Raw genomic sequence first — 18,957 nt, 5'->3', positions numbered from 1 at the left:
CCCTTCTGAGCTACAGGGCCGGACTCTGTGCCAGAGGCATGGCCACTGTTGCTTCCCCCAGGTAGGCTGTCCCCCCCAACAGCACTCAAACAGGAGTACTTATTGTTAAGGGGCACAGCCACTGGGGTACTTTCTAGTACCTGACCTTTCCCCTTCCCCTTCCTAACCGTGACCCACTTGTCTGCCTCCCGTGGCCCCGGTGTGACCACCTGCCTGTAACTCCTCTCTGTCACCTCCTCATTCTCCCTGACCAGACGAAGGTCATCGAGCTGCTGCTCCAGTTCCCTAATGTGGTCCCTTAGGAGCTGCAGCTCGATGCACCTGGCGCAGATATGGACGTCCGGGAGGCTAGGAGACTGCAGGACCTCCCACATCCGACACCGAGAACAACAAACTGGCCTCACACTCATAATTCCCCCTTTCTTCAAATAACACAGGAAACAACTGAGAACTAAACCTACCCTGCCTCGCCCGTTTCCGCCTAAGCCCGTTGAGCCAAAGCCCTTCAGCCCTCACTCTGCTCCCTCTCACTCCGCCGCCCACTCACAATGCTGCCCGCTGGATAGAGCGGCTTGCTTTTCAAACCTCACGCGCGCTACTGGCTGACTTCAGGCACCTGCGCAGTCTAAAAAAAAAGAAAAACCCTTCCCAGACTACTCTGCGGCCCCCTTCCAGATTACAGTTTTTAAAAAAACTCTGTGAGAAAGAAAGGTAAAAACCAAGAATAAATCTCTTACCCTCAGCACGCCTGCCACGAATCACTCCCTCTCTGCCTTGCTCCGGTCGAACAATAAACTTTCTACAAGTTTATAAAAAGGAAGAAAGTAGCTAAAGGTCAGGTCAGGTAGAGAGTAAGACTAAGGAAATAATAATAGAAAATGTGGTTATAGCAGGGACTTTGAACAAGTATTTTTTATGTCTTCACAGTGGAAGACACAAAAAGCATCTGAAGAATCATAGAATGTAAATGAGAAGCAGGGAGAGAGGAACTGAAAACAATCACTGTCACTCCAGAGGATCCAGGGTGCGGTAGCCAAATGGATACAAAATTGGCTTGATGATAGAAGCCAGAGGGTGGTTGTAGAGGGTTGTTTTTCAAACTGGAGGCCTGTGACCAACGGTGTGCCTCAGGGATCAGTGCTGGGTCCACTGTTATTTGCCATTTATATTAATGCTTTAGATGAGAATTTAATAGGCATGATTAGTAAGTTTGCAGATGACACCAAGATTGGTGGCATAGTGGACAGTGAAGAAGGTTATCTCGGATTGCAAAGGGATCTTGATCAATTGGGCCAGTAGGCTGACAAATGGCAGATGGGAGTTTAATTTAGATAAATGCAAGGTGATGCATTTTGGTAGATCAAACCAGGGCAGGACTTACTCAGTTAATGGTAGGGCATTGGGGAGAGTTATAGAACAAAGAGATCCATGGGTACAGGTTCATAGCTCCTTGCCAATCCCCCTACTGGCCATTAATTAGCCAGGGAAGCATGATCCAATGGAATTTGGAGCAGGAACTCTGGCTTGAATATACTCAGTGATCACTGCCCTGGGAGCCGGAGAGCTGGTGGATCTGTGAGGGAGAAGCCAGGAGTTGCAGAATAGAGATCAGGGCCAAGGCTCAAAGCCTACGTCATTTAGTTGGGAGTCGGAGAGACAACAGATGAGTAGCAGCTTGGAGTTCGAAGGTAGAGTGAACATCTCAAATAGTGCGTCAAGGTGGCACGTGGGTAGCACTGCTGCCTCACAGCGCCAGGAACACAGGTTCGATTCTCGACTTGGGTGACTGTTAATGTGAAGTCTGCATATTCTCCCCATGTCTGTGTGGGTTTCCTCTGGGTGCTCTGGTTACCTTGCATAGTAAGAAGTCTCACAACACCAGGTTAAAGTCCAACAGGTTTATTTGGTAGCACAAGCCACAAGCTTGAAGGGAACACTTCAACAGTCACGGGCATTCGGCCTCTGATCTTCGGGTAAGCGTTCTCCAAGACGGCCTTCACGACACACGACAGCACAGAGTCGCTGAGCAGAGACTGATAGCCAAGTTCCGCACACATGAGGATGGCCTCAACCGGGATCTTGGGTTCATGTCACACTATCTGTAACCCCCACAACTTGCCTGGGCTTGCAAAATCTCACTAACTGTCCTGGCTGGAGACAATACATATCTCTTTAACCTGTGCTTAACGCTCTCTCCACTCACATTGTCTGTATCTTTAAGACTTGATTACCTGTAAAGACTTGGATTCCAACCATTATTTTGTAAATTGAGTTTGTGTCTTTATATGCCCTGTTTGTGAACAGAACTCCCACTCACCTGATGAAGGAGCAGCGCTCCGAAAGCTTGTAGCTTGTGCTACCAAATAAACCTGTTGGACTTTAACCTGGTGTTGTGAGACTTCTTATTGTGCTTACCCCTGTCCAACGCCGGCATCTCCACATCATGGCTACCTTGCATAGGCCGAAAGACATGCTGGTTAGGTGGATTGGCCATGTTAAATTCTCCCCCAGTGTATTTGAACAGGTGCTGGAGTGTGATGACTAGGGGAACTTCAATGCAGTGTTAATAAGGAGCAGCACCGTGGCACAGTATTTAGCACTGCTGTCTTACAGCACCAGGAACCTGGGTTCAATTCTGGCCTCAGATGACTGTCTGTGTGGAGTTTGCATCTTCTCTCCGTGTCTGCATAGGTTTCCTCCGGGTGCTCCGGTTTCCTCCTACAGTCCAAAGATGTGCAGGTTAGGTGGATTGGCCATGTTAAATTGCTCCTTAGTGTCAGGAGATTAGCAGGGTAAATATGTGGGGTTACGGGAATAGGGCGGGACTATTGTCAGTGCAGGCTTGATGGGCCGAATGGCCTCCTTCTGCACTGTAGGGATTCTATGATTCTACAATACTGTGTGCATAGCCATCAGTGTACTTAAGTGTTGTAGTGTAGCCTTTCTAAGGCGACACGGTGGCACAGTGATTAGCACTGCTGTCTCACTACTGTCTCACAGCGCCAGGGACCTGGGTTCGATTCCCAGCTTGGGTCACTGTCTGTGTGGAGTTTGCACATTCTCCCTGTGTCTGCATGGGTTTCCTCCGGGTGCTCCGGTTTCCTCCCACAGTCCAAAGATGTGCGGGTTAGGTGGATTGGCCATGGTAAATTGCCCCTTAGTGTCAGGGGGACTAGCTAGGGTAAATGCATGGAGTTATAGTGATAGGGTCCAAGTGGGATTGTGGTCAGTGCAGACTCAATGGGCGAAATGGCCTCCTTCTGCACTGTATGATTCTATGAGAATAATTTGAAGCCATGGCAGGGCAGCTCTGTTGTGTGGAATGTGTGTCCTGTAATATGTGCTCTTGGTGTCTGAGATGACCACATGAGCTCTAGGGTTTGGAGCTCCAATGGCAGTAGTAGTCATTGTGGTGTACCTTTGAAGGAGGGTAATTATAGTATAAAAGCCCCTCATTTTAAAATTACTGTAATAAATTAAGGTTAAGGTAAAGATTACTAGGTGTCTTATATATAGATTAAGGATTCATCATGTGCCTAATACAATATGCAAAGATATTGTCTGTATAACCACAACTTAACCAAGTATTATGAAATTAAACTGTATACTTAATGTGTTTTGTAAACCTTGGCCAATGGGTGATCTAACTGCTCAGCATGATGGGAAATAGACAGCAGTAGACAGACCAAATTCTTTTGAGACAATGGAGTATAGAGAGAGCAGTTCTCCTTATCAGCTTGAGTCAGGCAGCTGCAATTTAATCAGAGCTTTGGAATGTATGGTTTCTCATGCTGATAATGGGACTGGACATAGGCAAGGGAATTGACTCCCCTTTCCAATTACAATTTGCAGGTGATAGCAATATCCTTGAATCTACCATATTTATATAGTTAGGTTTCCTAGTAATAGGGAAGAACTTTTAGGTGCCATGGACTAATGATCTCCTAATCGAGGAGGCAAGGGAAGAAATTGCTGAACCTCTGGCGATGATCTTTGCGTCATCAATGGAGACGGGAGAGGTTCCGGAGGATTGGAGGATTGCGGATGTGGTTCCGTTATTCAAGAAAGGGAGAAGAGATAGCCTGGGAAATTATAGACCGGTGAGTCTAACCTCAGTGGTTGGTAAGTTGATGGAGAAGATCCTGAGAGGCTGGATTTAAGAAAATCTGGAGAGGAATAGTATGATCACAAATAACCAGCACGGCTTTGTCCAAGGCAGATCATGCCTTATGAGCATAACAAAGAACAAACAAAGAACAAAGAACAATACAGCACAGGAACAGGCCCTTCGGCCCTCCAAGCCCGCGCCGCTCCCCGGTCCAGGATTGAATCCTGAATCCAGGATCCCCGCCCAATTTTCCAGCCTATCTACATACCAATATCCTATCCACCGAGCTGTCCCTCACAGCTACGATGCTTTGTTCATTACAACCTATTAACTCACCCCCACCCCCCCATTCCAGACCATGTGATCTCCAGGGAGAGGCGAAAACCCAGAGTGAAAAACCCCAGGGCCAATATGGGGAAAACAAAATCTGGGAAATTCCTCTCCGACCCCCTGAGGCGATCGAAACGAGTCCAGGAGATCACAATGGCCCTGATCGGAAAATGCTTCCCAACCCTAGTCATTTCCACTTCCACGAACACCATATGAATTCCCTGCCCCCGAGACAGGTTCCCAACTATCCGCAGTCTCGCTCTGTACTGGCACTAGCAAGATGATCATAGAATGAAGCCTTGAAACGAGAAACAAGGAACAATTAGCCCGCGCCGCTCCCTGGTCCAAACTAGACCACTCTTTTGTATCCCTCCATTCCCACTCCGTTCATATAGCTGTCTAGATAAGTCTTAAACGTTCCCAGTGTGTCCGCCTCCACCACCCTGCCCGGCAACACATTCCAGGCCCCCACGACCCTCTGTGTGAAATATGTCCTTCTGATATCTGTGTTAAACCTCCCCCCCTTCACCTTGAACCTATGACCCCTCGTGAACGTCACCACCGACCCGGGGAAAAGCTTCCCACCGTTCACCCTATCCATGCCTTTCATAATTTTATACACCTCTATTAAGTCTCCCCTCATCCTCCGTCTTTCCAAGGAGAACAACCCCAGTTGCCCCAATCTCTCCTCATAACCAAGCCCCTCCATACCAGGCAACATCCTGGTAAACCTCCTCTGTACTCTCTCCAAAGCCTCCACGTCCTTCTGGTAGTGTGGCGACCAGAACTGGACGCAGTATTCCAAATGCGGCCGAACCAACGTTCTATACATCTGCAACATCAGACCCCAACTTTTATACTCTATGCCCCGTCCTATAAAGGCAAGCATGCCATATGCCTTCTTCACCACCTTCTCCACCTGTGACGTCACCTTCAAAGATCTGTGGACTTGCACACCCAGGTCCCTCTGCGTCTCTACACCCTTTATGGTTCTTCCATTTATCGTGTAGCTCCTCCCTACATTATTCCCACCAAAATGCATCACTTCGCATTTATCAGGATTGAACTCCATCTGCCATTTCCTTGCCCAAATTTCCAGCCTATCTATATCCTTCTGTAGCCTCTGACTATGTTCCTCACTGTCTGCAAGTCCTGCCAGTTTTGTGTCGTCCGCAAACTTACTGATCACCCCAGTTACTCCTTCTTCCAGATCATTTATATAAATCACAAACAGCAGAGGTCCCAATACAGAGCCCTGCGGTACACCACTAGTCACAGGCCTCCAGCCGGAAAAAGACCCTTCCACTACCACCCTCTGTCTTCTATGACCAAGCCAGTTCTCCACCCATCTAGCCACCTCCCCCTTTATCCCATGGGATCCAACCTTTTTCACTAGCCTACCATGAGGGACTTTGTCAAACGCTTTACTAAAGTCCATATAGACAACATCCACGGCTCTTCCTTCGTCAACCATTTTGGTCACTTCTTCAAAAAACACCACCAGGTTAGTGAAGCATGACCTCCCTCTCACCAAACCATGTTGACTATCGTTAATGAGTTTATTCCTTTCTAAATGCGCATACATCCTATCTTTAAGAATCTTCTCCAACAACTTCCCCACCACGGACGTCAAGCTCACCGGCCTATAATTACCCGGGTTATCCTTCCTACCCTTCTTAAATAACGGGACCACATTGGCTATCCTCCAATCCTCTGGGACCTCACCTGTGTCCAGTGACGAGACAAAGATTTGCGTCAGAGGCCCAACGATTTCACCTCTCGTCTCCCTGAGCAGCCTTGGATAGATTCCATCAGGCCCTGGGGATTTGTCAGTCTTTATATTCTCTAACAAACCTAACACTTCCTCCTTTGTAATGGAGATTTTCTCCAACGGTTCAACACTCCCCTCCGAGACACTCCCAGTCAACACATCCTCTCCTTTGTGAATACCGACGCAAAGTATTCATTTAGGATCTCCCCTACCTCTTTGGGCTCCAAGCATAAGTCCCCACTTTTGTCCCTGAGAGTTCCGATTTTTTCCCTAACAACCCTTTTGTTCCTAACGTATGAATAAAATGCCTTGGGATTCTCCTTAATCCTGTCTGCCAAGAACATTTCGTGACCCCTTTTTGCTCTTCTAATTCCCCGTTTGAGTATTTTCCTACTTTCATTGTACTCCTCCAGAGCTCCCTCCGTTTTTAGCTGCTTGGACCTAACATACGCCTCTCTTTTCCTTTTGACCAGTCCCTCAATTTCCCTGGTTATCCACGGTTCTCTAATCCTACCCTTCCTATCCTTCTTTTTTACAGGCACATGCTTGTCCTGTAGCCCTAACAACCGTTCCTTAAAAGACTGCCACATACCAGATGTGGATTTACCCTCAAACAGCCTCTCCCAATCAAGAGCTGCCAATTTCTGCCTGATCCCAATAAAGTTAGCCTTCCCCCAATCCAACACCTTACCCTTGGGACACCACTCATCCTTTTCCATCACTATCCTAAAGCTAACAGAATTGTGGTCACTATTTGCCACATGTTCCCCAACCAAAACTTTGAAGACCTGACCGGGCTCATTCCCCAGTACCAGGTCCAGTATAGCCCCCTCTCTAGTCGGGCTGTCCACATATTGTTCCAACGAACACTCCTGTACACATTTTACAAATTCCTCCCCATCCAGAGTCCTTGCCCTCAGCGATTTCCAGTCAATACCAGGGAAATTGAAGTCTCCCACTACAACAACCCTATATTTCCTGCACCTATCCAGTATCTCCTGACATATCCATTCTTCCACTTCCCTTGGGCTGTTGGGGGGCCTGTAGTACACCCCCAACATGGTGGCTGCGCCTTTCCTGTTTCTAAGCTCCACCCAGAGTGACTCGCTACACGACTCCTCCGAATTGTCCTCCCTCTGCATCGCTGTAATATGCTCTCCAACCAATACCGCTACTCCCCCACCTCTTTTGGCCCCTCCTCTGTCTCACCTAAAACACTTGTACCCTGGAATATTCAGCTGCCAGTCCTGTCCCTCTTTCAACCAAGTCTCTGTCACCGCAACCACATCCAAATTCCTCGTGGGCATTAAGGCCCCAAGTTCGTCTGTTTTACCTGCTACGCTCCTTGCATTGAAGTATAAGCACTCCAGACCCCCAGGCTCAGTGAGGTTGTCCTCCCCCAGAGTGCTCTTCTTCTTTGCCAGCCTTGTCCCAGCCCCAAGCTCGTCCCCAGCCACCACACTTATAGACCTAATAGTTTGATCCCCACCCCCCTGCCATACTAGTTTAAACCCCCCCGAACTGCACTAGCAAAGCTCCCAGCCAGGATATTTGTGCCCTTCCAACTTAGTTGTGACCCCTCCCTCTTGTACAGGTGCCATCCTCTCCTGAAAACCTCCCATTGGTCTATGAAAATAAAGCCCTCCCTCCTGGACCAGTCCTTTAGCCAGGCATTCATTTGAACCAACTCCCTATTCTTAGCCTCACTGGCACGAGGCATTGGGAGCAGCCCAGAGATGGCCACCCTAGTGACCCTACTTTCTAACCTATTTCCCAACTCCCTGAATTGCTCTCTTAGGACCCCCCTACTCTTCCTATCTACGTCATTTCCACCAATGTGTATAATGACATCCGTTTCTTTATCTTCCCCTTTCAATATGCCTCCTATCCGCTCGGAGACATCCGTGACCCCAGCACCATAATTGAATTTTTTGAAGATGTAACTAAACACATAGACGAGGGAAGAGCGGTAGATGTAGTTTATATGGATTTCAGCTAGGCGTTTGATAAGGTGCCCCATGCAAGGCTCATTGAGAAAGTGAAGGGGCATGGGATACAAGGGGACATTGCTTTGTGGATTCAGAACTGGCTTGCCCACAGAAGGCAAAGAGTGGTTGTAGATGGGTCTTTTTCAGAATGGAGGTCGGTCACCAGTGGAGTGCCCCAGGGATCTGTTCTGGGACCATTGCTCTTTGTGATTTTTACAAATGACCTGGATGAGGAAGTGGAAGGATGGGTTGGCAAGTTTGCTGATGACACAAAGGTTGGTGGTGTTGTGGATAGTGTAGAGGGATGTCAGCAGTTGCAACGAGACATAGATAAGATGCAAGACTGGGCAGAGAGGTGGCAGATGGACTTCAACCCGGATAAGTGTGTGGTGGTTCATTTTGGCAGGTAGAATAGGATGAAAGAATATAATATTAAGGGTAAGACGCTTAGCAGTGTGGAAGATCAGAAGGATCTTGGGGTCCGGGTTCATAGGACACTCAAAGCAGCGTCGCAGGTAGAGGCTGTGGTTAAGAAGGCATATGGAATACTGGCCTTCATCAATAGAGAAATTGAGTTTAGAAATCAGGAGATAATGCTGCAGCTGTATAGGGTTAGGGTTAACCCTAACCCACCTGGAGTACTGTGCCCAGTTCTGGTCGCCTCATTACAGAAAGGATGTGGAAGCCATAGAAAGGGTGCAGAGGAGATTTACAAGGATGTTGACTGGATTAGGTGGCATGCCTTATGAGGATAGGTTGAGAGAGCTAGGTCTTTTCTCCTTGGAGAGGCGAAGGATGAGAGGTGACCTGATAGAGGTGTATAAGATGTTGAGAGGTATTGATAGAGTGGATTCTCAGAGGCTTTTACCCAGGGCTGAAATGGTTGCCACAAGAGGTCACAGGTTTAGGGTGCTGGGGAGTAGGTACAGAGCAGATGTTAGGGGTAAGTTTTTCACTCAGAGGGTGGTGGGTGCGTGGAATCGGCTGCCGGTAGTGTTGGTGGGGGCAGATTCAAGAGGGTGTTTTAAGAGACTTTTGGATAAGTTCATGGAAGTTAGTAAGATAGAGGGTTATAGGTAAGCCTAGTGGGTAGGGACATGTTCGGTGCAACTTGTGGGCCGAAGGGCCTGTTTGTGCTGTAGCTTTTCTATGTTCCATGTTCTAATCCTGCTGACAGGTAGAGCGTTATTGGCTAAGGTTATAATGTTAATATTGTAATTGGACACGCCAGTTTGGGTGACAAGCTGGGCAGGAAATCAAAGTGTTCAGAAAAGTGTATCAATCTCACACTTGTACTGTTATGGCAGAAGGGGTAGCCGGTGCTTGCTGACTATCTTTTCTCCTGATGCATGCATTAGCAATAAACTTATTTTAACTCTTTAAATATATGCTGTCTTTCATGATCTCTGTATTGGTTGGGTTCAGCTAAGTACAAGACCTTCTCACCGCCCCCCCCACCAAGAGACTCCCCAGAAAATTCCTCTTACAATCTGTGAGGCTGAGAACTACATGGACAGCACGCTCAGCGGAAAGGGCCTGGAGGCAGAGAAGGAATTGGTGATCACCAGGCAGTGCAAGAGAACTAGGCAGGTAGTGCAGGAGTCCCCTGGGTCTGGCACACTGACTGATTTTCCATTTTGGAAGCTGGTGAGGGAGCTGGTTCCTCAGAGGAGCACAGTCAGAACCAGGTTCGTGGAACCACAAGAGGCTCGGCTGTACAAGAGGGGAGGAAGAAAAGTGACCAGGGATTCGTTAGTTAGGGGAACAGACAGATGATTCTGTGGCTGTCGATGTGACTCCAGGATGGTATGTTGCCTCTCTGATGCCAGGGTCAAGGAACAGCGACAGGATATACTTCCGGGGGAAGGTGAACAGCTTGAGATTGTAGTCTACATTGGTACCAATGGTAGGAAGGGGGATGGGGTACTGCAATCAGAATTTAGGGAGTAGGAAATTAGTAAGCAGGACCTCAAATGTACTAATCTCTGGATTACTCCCAGTGTCATGAGAAAGTGGGACAGAAATAGGAGGATGAGGCAGTTGGATGTGTGGCTGGAAAGATGGCGCAGGAAGGAGAGGTTTAGATTCCTGGGACACTGGCTCTGGGGGAGATGGCACCAGTACAAAGCGGACAGATTGCACCTGAACACAATCGGGACTGTTGGGAGGGCTTTAAACTAACTCAGCAGGGGTGTGGGGACCACGAGAGAATATTAGCGAGAAATACCAGGATGCACAAAATACTGGGAGAGACAGAAAGCGCTGGTATAGAGAATGGTAAGTTAATAAGTGAAGTTGGCGTAAGGGGGAAGGTAATGAACTCTAAATCAGGGTTAAACTGCATGTATGTGAATGCATGGAGTATAGTGGATAAGATTAGGGAGTCACAGGGGTCAATTACATTGTGGAGATATGATGTTGTGGCAACGGAGACCTGGCTCAAGGAAGGGCAGGACTGAGTGTACAAGGTGTTCAGAAAAGATAGGAAAGGAAGGAAAGAGGCGGAGGTGGTGGTTTGGTTAGGTAGAACATTGCAGTGCTGGAGGAAGAGGATGTCCCAGAGGATTCAAGCACAGAATCAATTTGGTTAGAGCTCAGGAACAAAATGGGTGTAATTACATTGCTCAGTGTAGTCTATAGACCACCAACTAATAAAGATATAGAAGAACAAATCTGCAGGGAAATTACAGAGAAATGCAAACATTGAGTAGTGTAGTGGGGGACTTTAATTACCCAAATGTAGGCTGGGACAGTGACAGTGGAAAGGGCAGTGAGAGGCAGTGTTCCTAGATTGTGTCCAGAGAAATGTTCCACAGCAGTATGTGTCCAGTCCAACAACAAGGAGTGCACTGTTAGACCTGGTTCTTGGAGAGGAGGTGGGCCAAATAGATAAAGTGTCAGCGGGGCAACATTTAGAAAACAGTGATCATTATATTGTAAGATTTAGGATGATGATAGAAAAGGGCATAGGCAATCCAGAGTGAAAATAATTAAGTGGGGGAGAGCAGATCTCGATGGGGCAAGAACAGAGCTGGGCGGGTTAGACTGGAATGAAAGGTTGGTGGGAGAATCTGTAGCTGAACAATGGGCTGCCTTCTAAACAGAAATGTTCCAGACACAGTCAATATTTCCTTAAAAAGAAAGACCAGGCAAACAATTCCAGAACTCCCTGGATGAAACAGGAGATGGAAATTAAGGTAAGGAAGAAAAAGTGTGCTTATGACAGGTGTCAGGTAGAAAATACAATTGAGAATCAAGAGAAATACAGAAGGTTCTGAGGGGAGGTGAAACAGGGAGAAAAACATAAAGAGGGATCTCAAAGTCTTCTGAAGGCATATAAATAGTAAAAGGGTGGTAAAGGAAGCAAGGCTGATGAGGGTATTAAAAGGGTATTAAAATGGAGAGAGGGGGCATGGCTGAGGTAGTAAATTAATACTTTGCACCTGTCTTTACCAAGGATATAGATGCTACCCGGGATAAGGTGACACAGTAGGAAACTCTGTCCCTGGGAGGATTCCATATTGAAAAGGAGGAAGTGTTGAATGGACTGTTGGTACTGAAAGTTGACAAGGCACTGGGACTGGATGAGATTCATCCAAGGGTAGTGAAGGAAGTGAGAATGGAAATTGCAGGGGCGCTGCCATAACCTTCCTGCCTTCTCCAGACTCAGGGAGTTGCCAGAGGACTGGAGAACTGAAAGGTTGTAAGGATAACCCAGTCAGTTTAATTTTGTTGGTGGGGAAGTTTCTACCAACAATGGGCTGTGACCTCCAAACGAGCATCAGAAAGGAATGGGCTGCATTAATTCGAGGATTCACACTTCTCTGCTGTTGAAAACTGTGCTGAAACTTCCGATTGCTGGAGTTGTCTGGGGCCTCCATCGAAAGGGTCCCCACAGGCCCCAGCATGGGCCAGCTCTGGAGGATTCAGGAAGGCCACACCTCCATTTTTTCTGCACTCACTGCTGTAAAGCAGGTACATTTAAAAGGGCCAGTGAAATGGACAGGGCAGGGAGAAGGTTTGGTGTCTAAGGTAAGTGGATAGATTTGGCTCCAAACATATGCTGGTTGGGTGGATTGGCCATGGTAAATGTGCAAGGTTATGGGGATAAGGGCAGGTGGGGCGGAGGACCTGGGTAAGATGCTGTTTGGGAGAGTTGGTGCAGACTCAATGGGCTGAATGGCCTCCTTCTGCACTGTAGAGATTCTGTGGATTTTATGGGTAGTCAGAGGTCAGGTGTGCATGGGGGGTTGTGTGTGAGTTGGGGAAGTTAGGGGCGGAGGTGTTGAGGGTGGAATGTGGGTTGGAAGGTGGGGTGTGGGAAGATTTCAGAGGTCAGGCAGTCAGAGTTTGGAGGGGTGCAGGGGTTTCAGAAGTTGGAAGGGGGATGAAGGTTCAGATGTTTTGGTGGGGAGATCCGAGGTCAGGGATTTGGGGGGGGAATTTGAGGTCAGGGTGAGAATGAGGGTGGGGTGTGTGCATGCCTAAGGTTGGGGATGCAGGGTCAGCAGTGGGGGTTGAGGTTGGGTATGAGAGAGTTCTGAGGTCTGGAGGGATAGAGGAAGGGGGTCAAAGGCTGGGGGGTGGGGGACTTGGAGGTCAGGCTTGGGTGGTGGGGGGGGGGAAGACGCCAGGGGTGGGGGGGAGTTCTGTGATCTGGGGAGGTTATGAGGTCGGGGGGATAGGTTTCGGAGTTCAGTATTGGGACCCAAGGTTCTCCTGATATTTACTAATCATCTAGATCTCGGTGTGCAGGGGACAATTCAAAATGAGTGGATGATACAAAACCTGAAAGCATTGAAAACTGTGAAGAGGACAGTGTCAAACTTCAAAAGGACATAGACAGGTTGGTGGAGTGGGCAGATAGGTGGCAGATAAAGTTCAATGTGGAAGAATGTGAGCAGATGCATTTTGGTAGGAAGAACATAGAGAGACAAAACAAAATAAGGGGTAAAATTCTGAAGAGGGTGCAGGAGCAGAGAGAATTGTGTGTATATGTGAATCAGTCATTATAGGTGGCAGAGGCTGTGGAGACAGCAGTTAATAAAGCAGATAGTATTCTGAACTTTATTAATAGTACAAGACCATGGAGGTTATGGTGAAATACAAACAGAAAATGCTGGATAAACTCAGCAGGTCTGGCAGCATCTGTGGAGAGAGAAAATGCTTCGAGTTTATCTGACTGTTCTTCGGAACAGTTCTTTCTTAGTGACTTTTAAGGGGCGTCTTGACAATTACATGAATAGGATGGGAATAGAGGGATCTGGTCCCTGGAAGGGTAGAGGGTTTTAGTTCAGTCGGGCAGCGTGGTCGGTGCAGGCTTGGAGGGCCGAAGGGCCTGTTCCTGTGCTGTAATTTTCTTTGTCCTTTGTTCATTTTCACAGTGAGTGATTGTTGTCTGGAATTCACTGCCGAGGATTGTGGTGGAGGCAGGTTCAATCGAGGTATCAAAAGGACATTAGATGATTACTTGAATATAAACAAGGTGCAGGGATACGGGGAAAAGGCAGGAGAATGGCACTAAGTCATGATGCTCGTTTGCACAACCTTTACAAACCCGATGGGTCAAATGGCCTCCTTCTGATTTTTAACGCTTAGAATCTAACACTTATAATCCTTACAGTGCAGGAGGAGGCTATTCAGCCCATTGAGTCTGCACCAATTCTTACTCAGGCTTACCCTGTAACCCCACATATTTACCCTGCTAATACCCCTGACATTCAGGCAATTTAGCATGGCCAATCCACCAAACCCCCCACATCTTTGGAGTATGGGAGGAAACCGGAGCATCTGGAGGAAACCCAAACAGATACGGGGAGAATGTGCAGACTCCGCACAGACAGTGACCCAAGCCGGGAATCGAACCCGGGTCCCTGGCGCTGTGAGGTAGCAGTGCTAACCACTGTGCTACCGTGCCCACCCAGATTCTGTCTGAGAATCCACAACTGTCTGGGGTAGAGAATGCCAAAGCTTCACAACCCCTTGAAAGAAAACCATTCTCCTGATTCCAGTCCGATTTGATCAGCTCTCAATCTTCTAGATGCCAGGTCTGTTTAATCTCTCCTCATCACCGGAACCTTCACTGCGTTCTAGGATAAATCCTTCCAGCTGTGTTAACAACAAGGCCCCATATCACTGCAGCCTAATGTTTTCACAGTTCATAGCCTCACAGTCACACTATTTCTCCTATACATCTCACAGTCCTGCAGCCCAGCAGTGTCTCCAGCCTCATGTCCTCCCAGCTCACATTCTGATAGCCGCAGATAGCTGCTAACTCAACATCCGATAATCTCACAGACCAACTGTTTTACAGTTGTGTTCTTAGGTAATGCCAGCAGTTGTATGTTGCATTTCTGAATCCAGCTGTTGTTTGATATCTAGTTTTAGCTGCTATACAAAGTGTCTCAAATCCAGCTGTTATATGTGCAGCATCTTATTCCAGCTGTGGTATTTAGTTTAGTGCAGTGTTATTCTTTCTGAACAGGTGACGATGCTGGGCTCAGCGACTGTACTCAATCAGTACTGTGAGGCTCTCTCAGCTGCAAGCAATTTTACAGGTGAGTAAAACATACATTCCGCTGAAGAGCGTTATCTCCAACACCTGGAAATCAATCCGGTTACAACAATATTATTCAATCTGCACCAATTCGCTGATTCTTTTGGCTGAATGACCACCTGGCAGGTGTGAAACCATGATCAGTCAGGGGGCTAAGCCAGACCATTGCACCCTGGGTCCGCTGACGCCTGCAATGATGGTTTGCCCAGGCTAGGGTAGAGTAAAGGATCAGGGTAGCCAATAAGGTTAAACTGAGGCATCATCTGATGCAATTTTTCAAAGCCACCTGGGCCTTTTGGCTAAGATGAAGCATTAGATCAAGCCCGGGAAGGGGTACAACACCTGATCCATAGAATCATAGAAACCCTACAGTACAGAAAGAGGCCATTCGGCCCATCAAGTCTGCACTGACCACAATCCCACCCAGGCCCTACCCCCATATCCCTACATATTTTACCCACTAATCCCTCTAACCTACGCATCTCAGGACACTAAGGGGCAATTTTAGCACGGCCAATCAACCTAACCCGCACATCTTTGGACTGTGGGAGGAAACCAGAGCACCCGGAGGAAACCCACGCAGACATGAGGAGAATGTGCAAACTCCACACAGACAGTGACCCAAGCCGGGAATCGAACCCAGGTCCCTGGAGTTGTGAAGCAGCAGTGCTAACCACTGTGCTACCGTGCCGCCCAGCCCTGTCAACTTGGATCTTGTTTGTCCCTTACGTGGGGACCATGATTAGACTTAATTCGAATTGGCCTTTTTTAATTAGTAATAAAATACCAAAAGGTATTCCTAGAAATGAGGCTTGGGTCAATGCCAGGAGGAGGGGTAAGAAGCAATCGGGAAGACAATCCCCTGGGGCGGATCCCCTCCATAATAGGTTTTCGGTGCTGGAGGCTACAGTTGAGGAGGAATCAACTGAGCATAGAGAGCAGATCTCTGGGGGTGAGCCGAGTGAGAAAGCTCAGGTGGTTAGGGGCTGTAAAAGACTGGGCCTTGTGATTGGGGACTCCACAATTAAGGGGACAGATAGGAGGGTCGGAACTAAAGGTAGGGACTCAGGGTTGGTGTGTTGCCTACCAGGGGCTGGGGTCCGGGATGTGTCTGACAGGGTATTCAGGACTCTTAGGGGGGAGGGAGATAAACCACAAGTTATTGTACATGTGGGGACACACGACATAGGGAGGATAGGGGAAGGGGATATTAGGCAGGGATTTATGGAGTTAGGGTGGAAACTAAAGGCCAAGACTGACAGAGTGGTTATCTCTGGACTCTTGCCTGTACCACGGGATAGTTTAGAGAGGAATAGGGAGAGGGAAGGTTTGAATTCATGGCTGAGGGGATGGTGCAGGAGGGAGGGGTTCAGGTACTTAAGCAATTGGGGCTCGTACTGGGGAAGGTGTGACCTCTATGAGAAGGATGGTCTACACCTTAATCAGAAGGGGACCAATATCCTGGGGGGTAAATTTGCTAAGGCCATGCAGGGAGGTTTAAACTGATTCGGGGGGGGGGAGGGATCCTGAGTAGTGGGGCTGAAAGTGAGGGATGTATGGATGGGGACTGCAATGCACGGCATTGCAGAGGTGGGGTGGAGCAGGGTTTGAAATGTGTATACTTCAATGCCAGGAGTATTCGCAATAAAGTGGGTGAACTTGCAGCGTGGATCAGTACCTGGGACTTCGATGTTGTGGCTATTTCAGAGACATGGATAGAGCAGGGGCAGGAATGGATGCTGCAGGTCCCGGGGTTCAAATGTTTTAGTCGAAGTAGGGAAGGAGGTAGAAGAGGGGGAGGGGTAGCATTATTGGTCAGAGATTGTATCACAGTGTCAGAGAGGAGGTTTGATGAGGACTTATCTGTTGAGGTAGTATGGGCGGAGATTAGAAATAGGAGAGGAGAGGTCACCCTGTTGGGAGTCTTTTATAGACCTCCTAAAAGTTCTAGAGAGGTTGAGGAAAGGATTGCGGAGTCAATCCTGCTTAGGAGTGAAAGTAATAGGGCAATTGTTATGGGGGATTTTAACTTGACTAATATTGACTGGAATTGTTATAGCTCTAGCTCGTTAGAGGGGTCAGTTTTTGTTCAAAGCGTGCAGGAAGGTTTTTTGACTCAGTATGTAGACAGGCCAACTAGAGGTGAGGCTATATTGGATCTGGTGCTGGGAAATGAGCCAGACCAGGTGCTAGACTTGGAAGTTGGTGTGCATTTTGGTGATAGTGACCACAATTCGGTTACGTTCACCTTAGTGATGGAAAGGGATAGGCATGAACCTCGGGCCAGTGGTTTTAGCTGGGGGAAGGGTAATTATGAGGCTATTAGGAGAGAATTAGGAAACATAGGTTGGACTAGGAGATTACAGGGACTGGGAACGTCCGACATGTGGAGTTTTTTCAAGGAGCAGCTACTGCGAGTCTGTGATAGGTATGTCCCTGTCAGGCAAGGAGGAATTGGTAGGGCTAGGGAACCGTGGTGCACCAAAAAAGTTTCTTTGTTGGTTAAAAAGAAAAAGGAGGCTTATGTTCGGATGAGACGTGAGCACTCGGGTAGTGCACTAGAAAGCTTTAGATTGGCTAAGAGGGAGTTGAAGAGCGAGCTTAGAAGGGCTAAAAGGGGACATGAGAAGACTTTGGCGGATAGGGTTAAAGAGAATCCTAAGGCGTTCTATAGGTATGTCAAGAACAGAAGGTTGGTTAGGGCAAGTTTAGGGCCAGTTATAGATGGCAGAGGGAAGTTATGTGTGGAACCGGAGGAGATTGGTGAAGCATTGAACCAATATTTCTCTTCGGTGTTCATGCAAGGGGACATGAATATAGCTGAGGAGGACACTGGGTTGCAGGGGAGTAGAATAGACAGTATTACAGTTGATAAGGAGGATGTGCAGGATATTCTGGAGGGTCTGAAAATAGATAAATCCCCTGGTCCGGATGGGATTTATCCAAGGATTCTCTGGGAGGCAAGAGAAGTGATTGCAGAGCCTCTGGCTCTGATCTTCAGGTCGTCGTTGGCCTCTGGTATAGTACCAGAAGATTGGAGGTTAGCGAATGTTGTCCCATTGTTTAAGAAGGGGAACAGAGACTTCCCCGGGAATTATAGACCGGTGAGTCTCACTTCTGTTGTCGGCAAGATGTTGGAAAAAATTATAAGGGATAGGATTTATAGTTATTTGGAGAGTAATGAATTGATAGGTGATAGTCAGCATGGTTTTGTGGCAGGTAGGTCGTGCCTTACTAACCTTATTGAGTTTTTTGAGAAAGTGACCAAGGAGGTGGATGGGGGCAAGGCAGTGGACGTGGTATATATGGATTTTAGTAAGGCGTTTGATAAGGTTCACCATGGTAGGCTTCTGCAGAAAATGCAGATGTATGGGATTGGGGGTGATCTAGGAAATTGGATCAGGAATTGGCTAGCGGATAGGAAACAGAGGGTGGTGGTTGATAGTAAATATTCATCATGGAGTGCGGTTACAAGTGGTGTACCTCAGGGATCTGTTTTGGGGCCACTGCTGTTTGTAATATTTATTAATGATCTGGATGAGGGTATAGTTGGGTGGATTAGCAAATTTGCTGATGACACCAAAGTCGGTGGTGTGGTAGACAGTGAGGAAGGGTGTCGTAGTTTGCAGGAAGACTTAGACAGGTTGCAAAGTTGGGCCGAGAGGTGGCGGATGGAGTTTAATGCGGAGAAGTGTGAGGTAATTCACTTTGGTAGGAATAACAGATGTGTTGAGTATAGGGCTAACGGGAGGACTTTGAATAGTGTGGAGGAGCAGAGGGATCTAGGTGTATGTGTGCATAGATCCCTGAAAGTTGGGAATCAAGTAGATAAGGTTGTTAAGAAGGCATATGGTGTCTTGGCGTTTATTGGTAGGGGGATTGAATTTAGGAGTCGTAGCGTTATGTTGCAACTGTACACAACTCTGGTGCGGCCGCACTTGGAGTACTGTGTGCAGTTCTGGTCCCCACATTACAGGAAGGATGTGGAGGCTTTGGAGAGGGTGCAGAGGAGGTTTACCAGGATGTTGCCTGGTATGGAGGGGAGATCCTATGAGGAGAGGCTGAGGGATTTGGGATTGTTTTCGCTGGAAAGGCGGCGGCTAAGAGGGGATCTTATTGAAACATATAAGATGATTAGAGGTTTAGATAGGGTGGATAGTGATAGCCTTTTTCCTCTGATGGAGAAATCCAGCACGAGGGGGCA

At 47.8% G+C, this 18,957-nt stretch overlaps 1 protein-coding gene across 1 annotated transcript in view; it reads left to right on the top strand.

The window, feature by feature from the left end:
• Nucleotides 1-18,957, top strand: part of LOC144500261 (corticotropin-releasing factor receptor 1-like) — a 180,919-nt gene that overhangs the window by 31,585 nt on the left and 130,377 nt on the right. Inside the window, exons 4-5 of the mRNA XM_078222937.1 lie at nt 9,623-9,787; nt 14,682-14,754. Of these exons, the coding sequence (XP_078079063.1) occupies nt 9,623-9,787; nt 14,682-14,754 (238 nt within the window). The remainder of the gene's footprint in view (nt 1-9,622; nt 9,788-14,681; nt 14,755-18,957) is intronic.

This window comes from Mustelus asterias, chromosome 11 (assembly GCF_964213995.1).
Source record: "Mustelus asterias chromosome 11, sMusAst1.hap1.1, whole genome shotgun sequence".
In the NCBI taxonomy this organism is placed as follows: Eukaryota; Metazoa; Chordata; class Chondrichthyes; order Carcharhiniformes; family Triakidae; genus Mustelus; species Mustelus asterias.
This window is presented reverse-complemented; position numbering and strand designations above follow the sequence as displayed.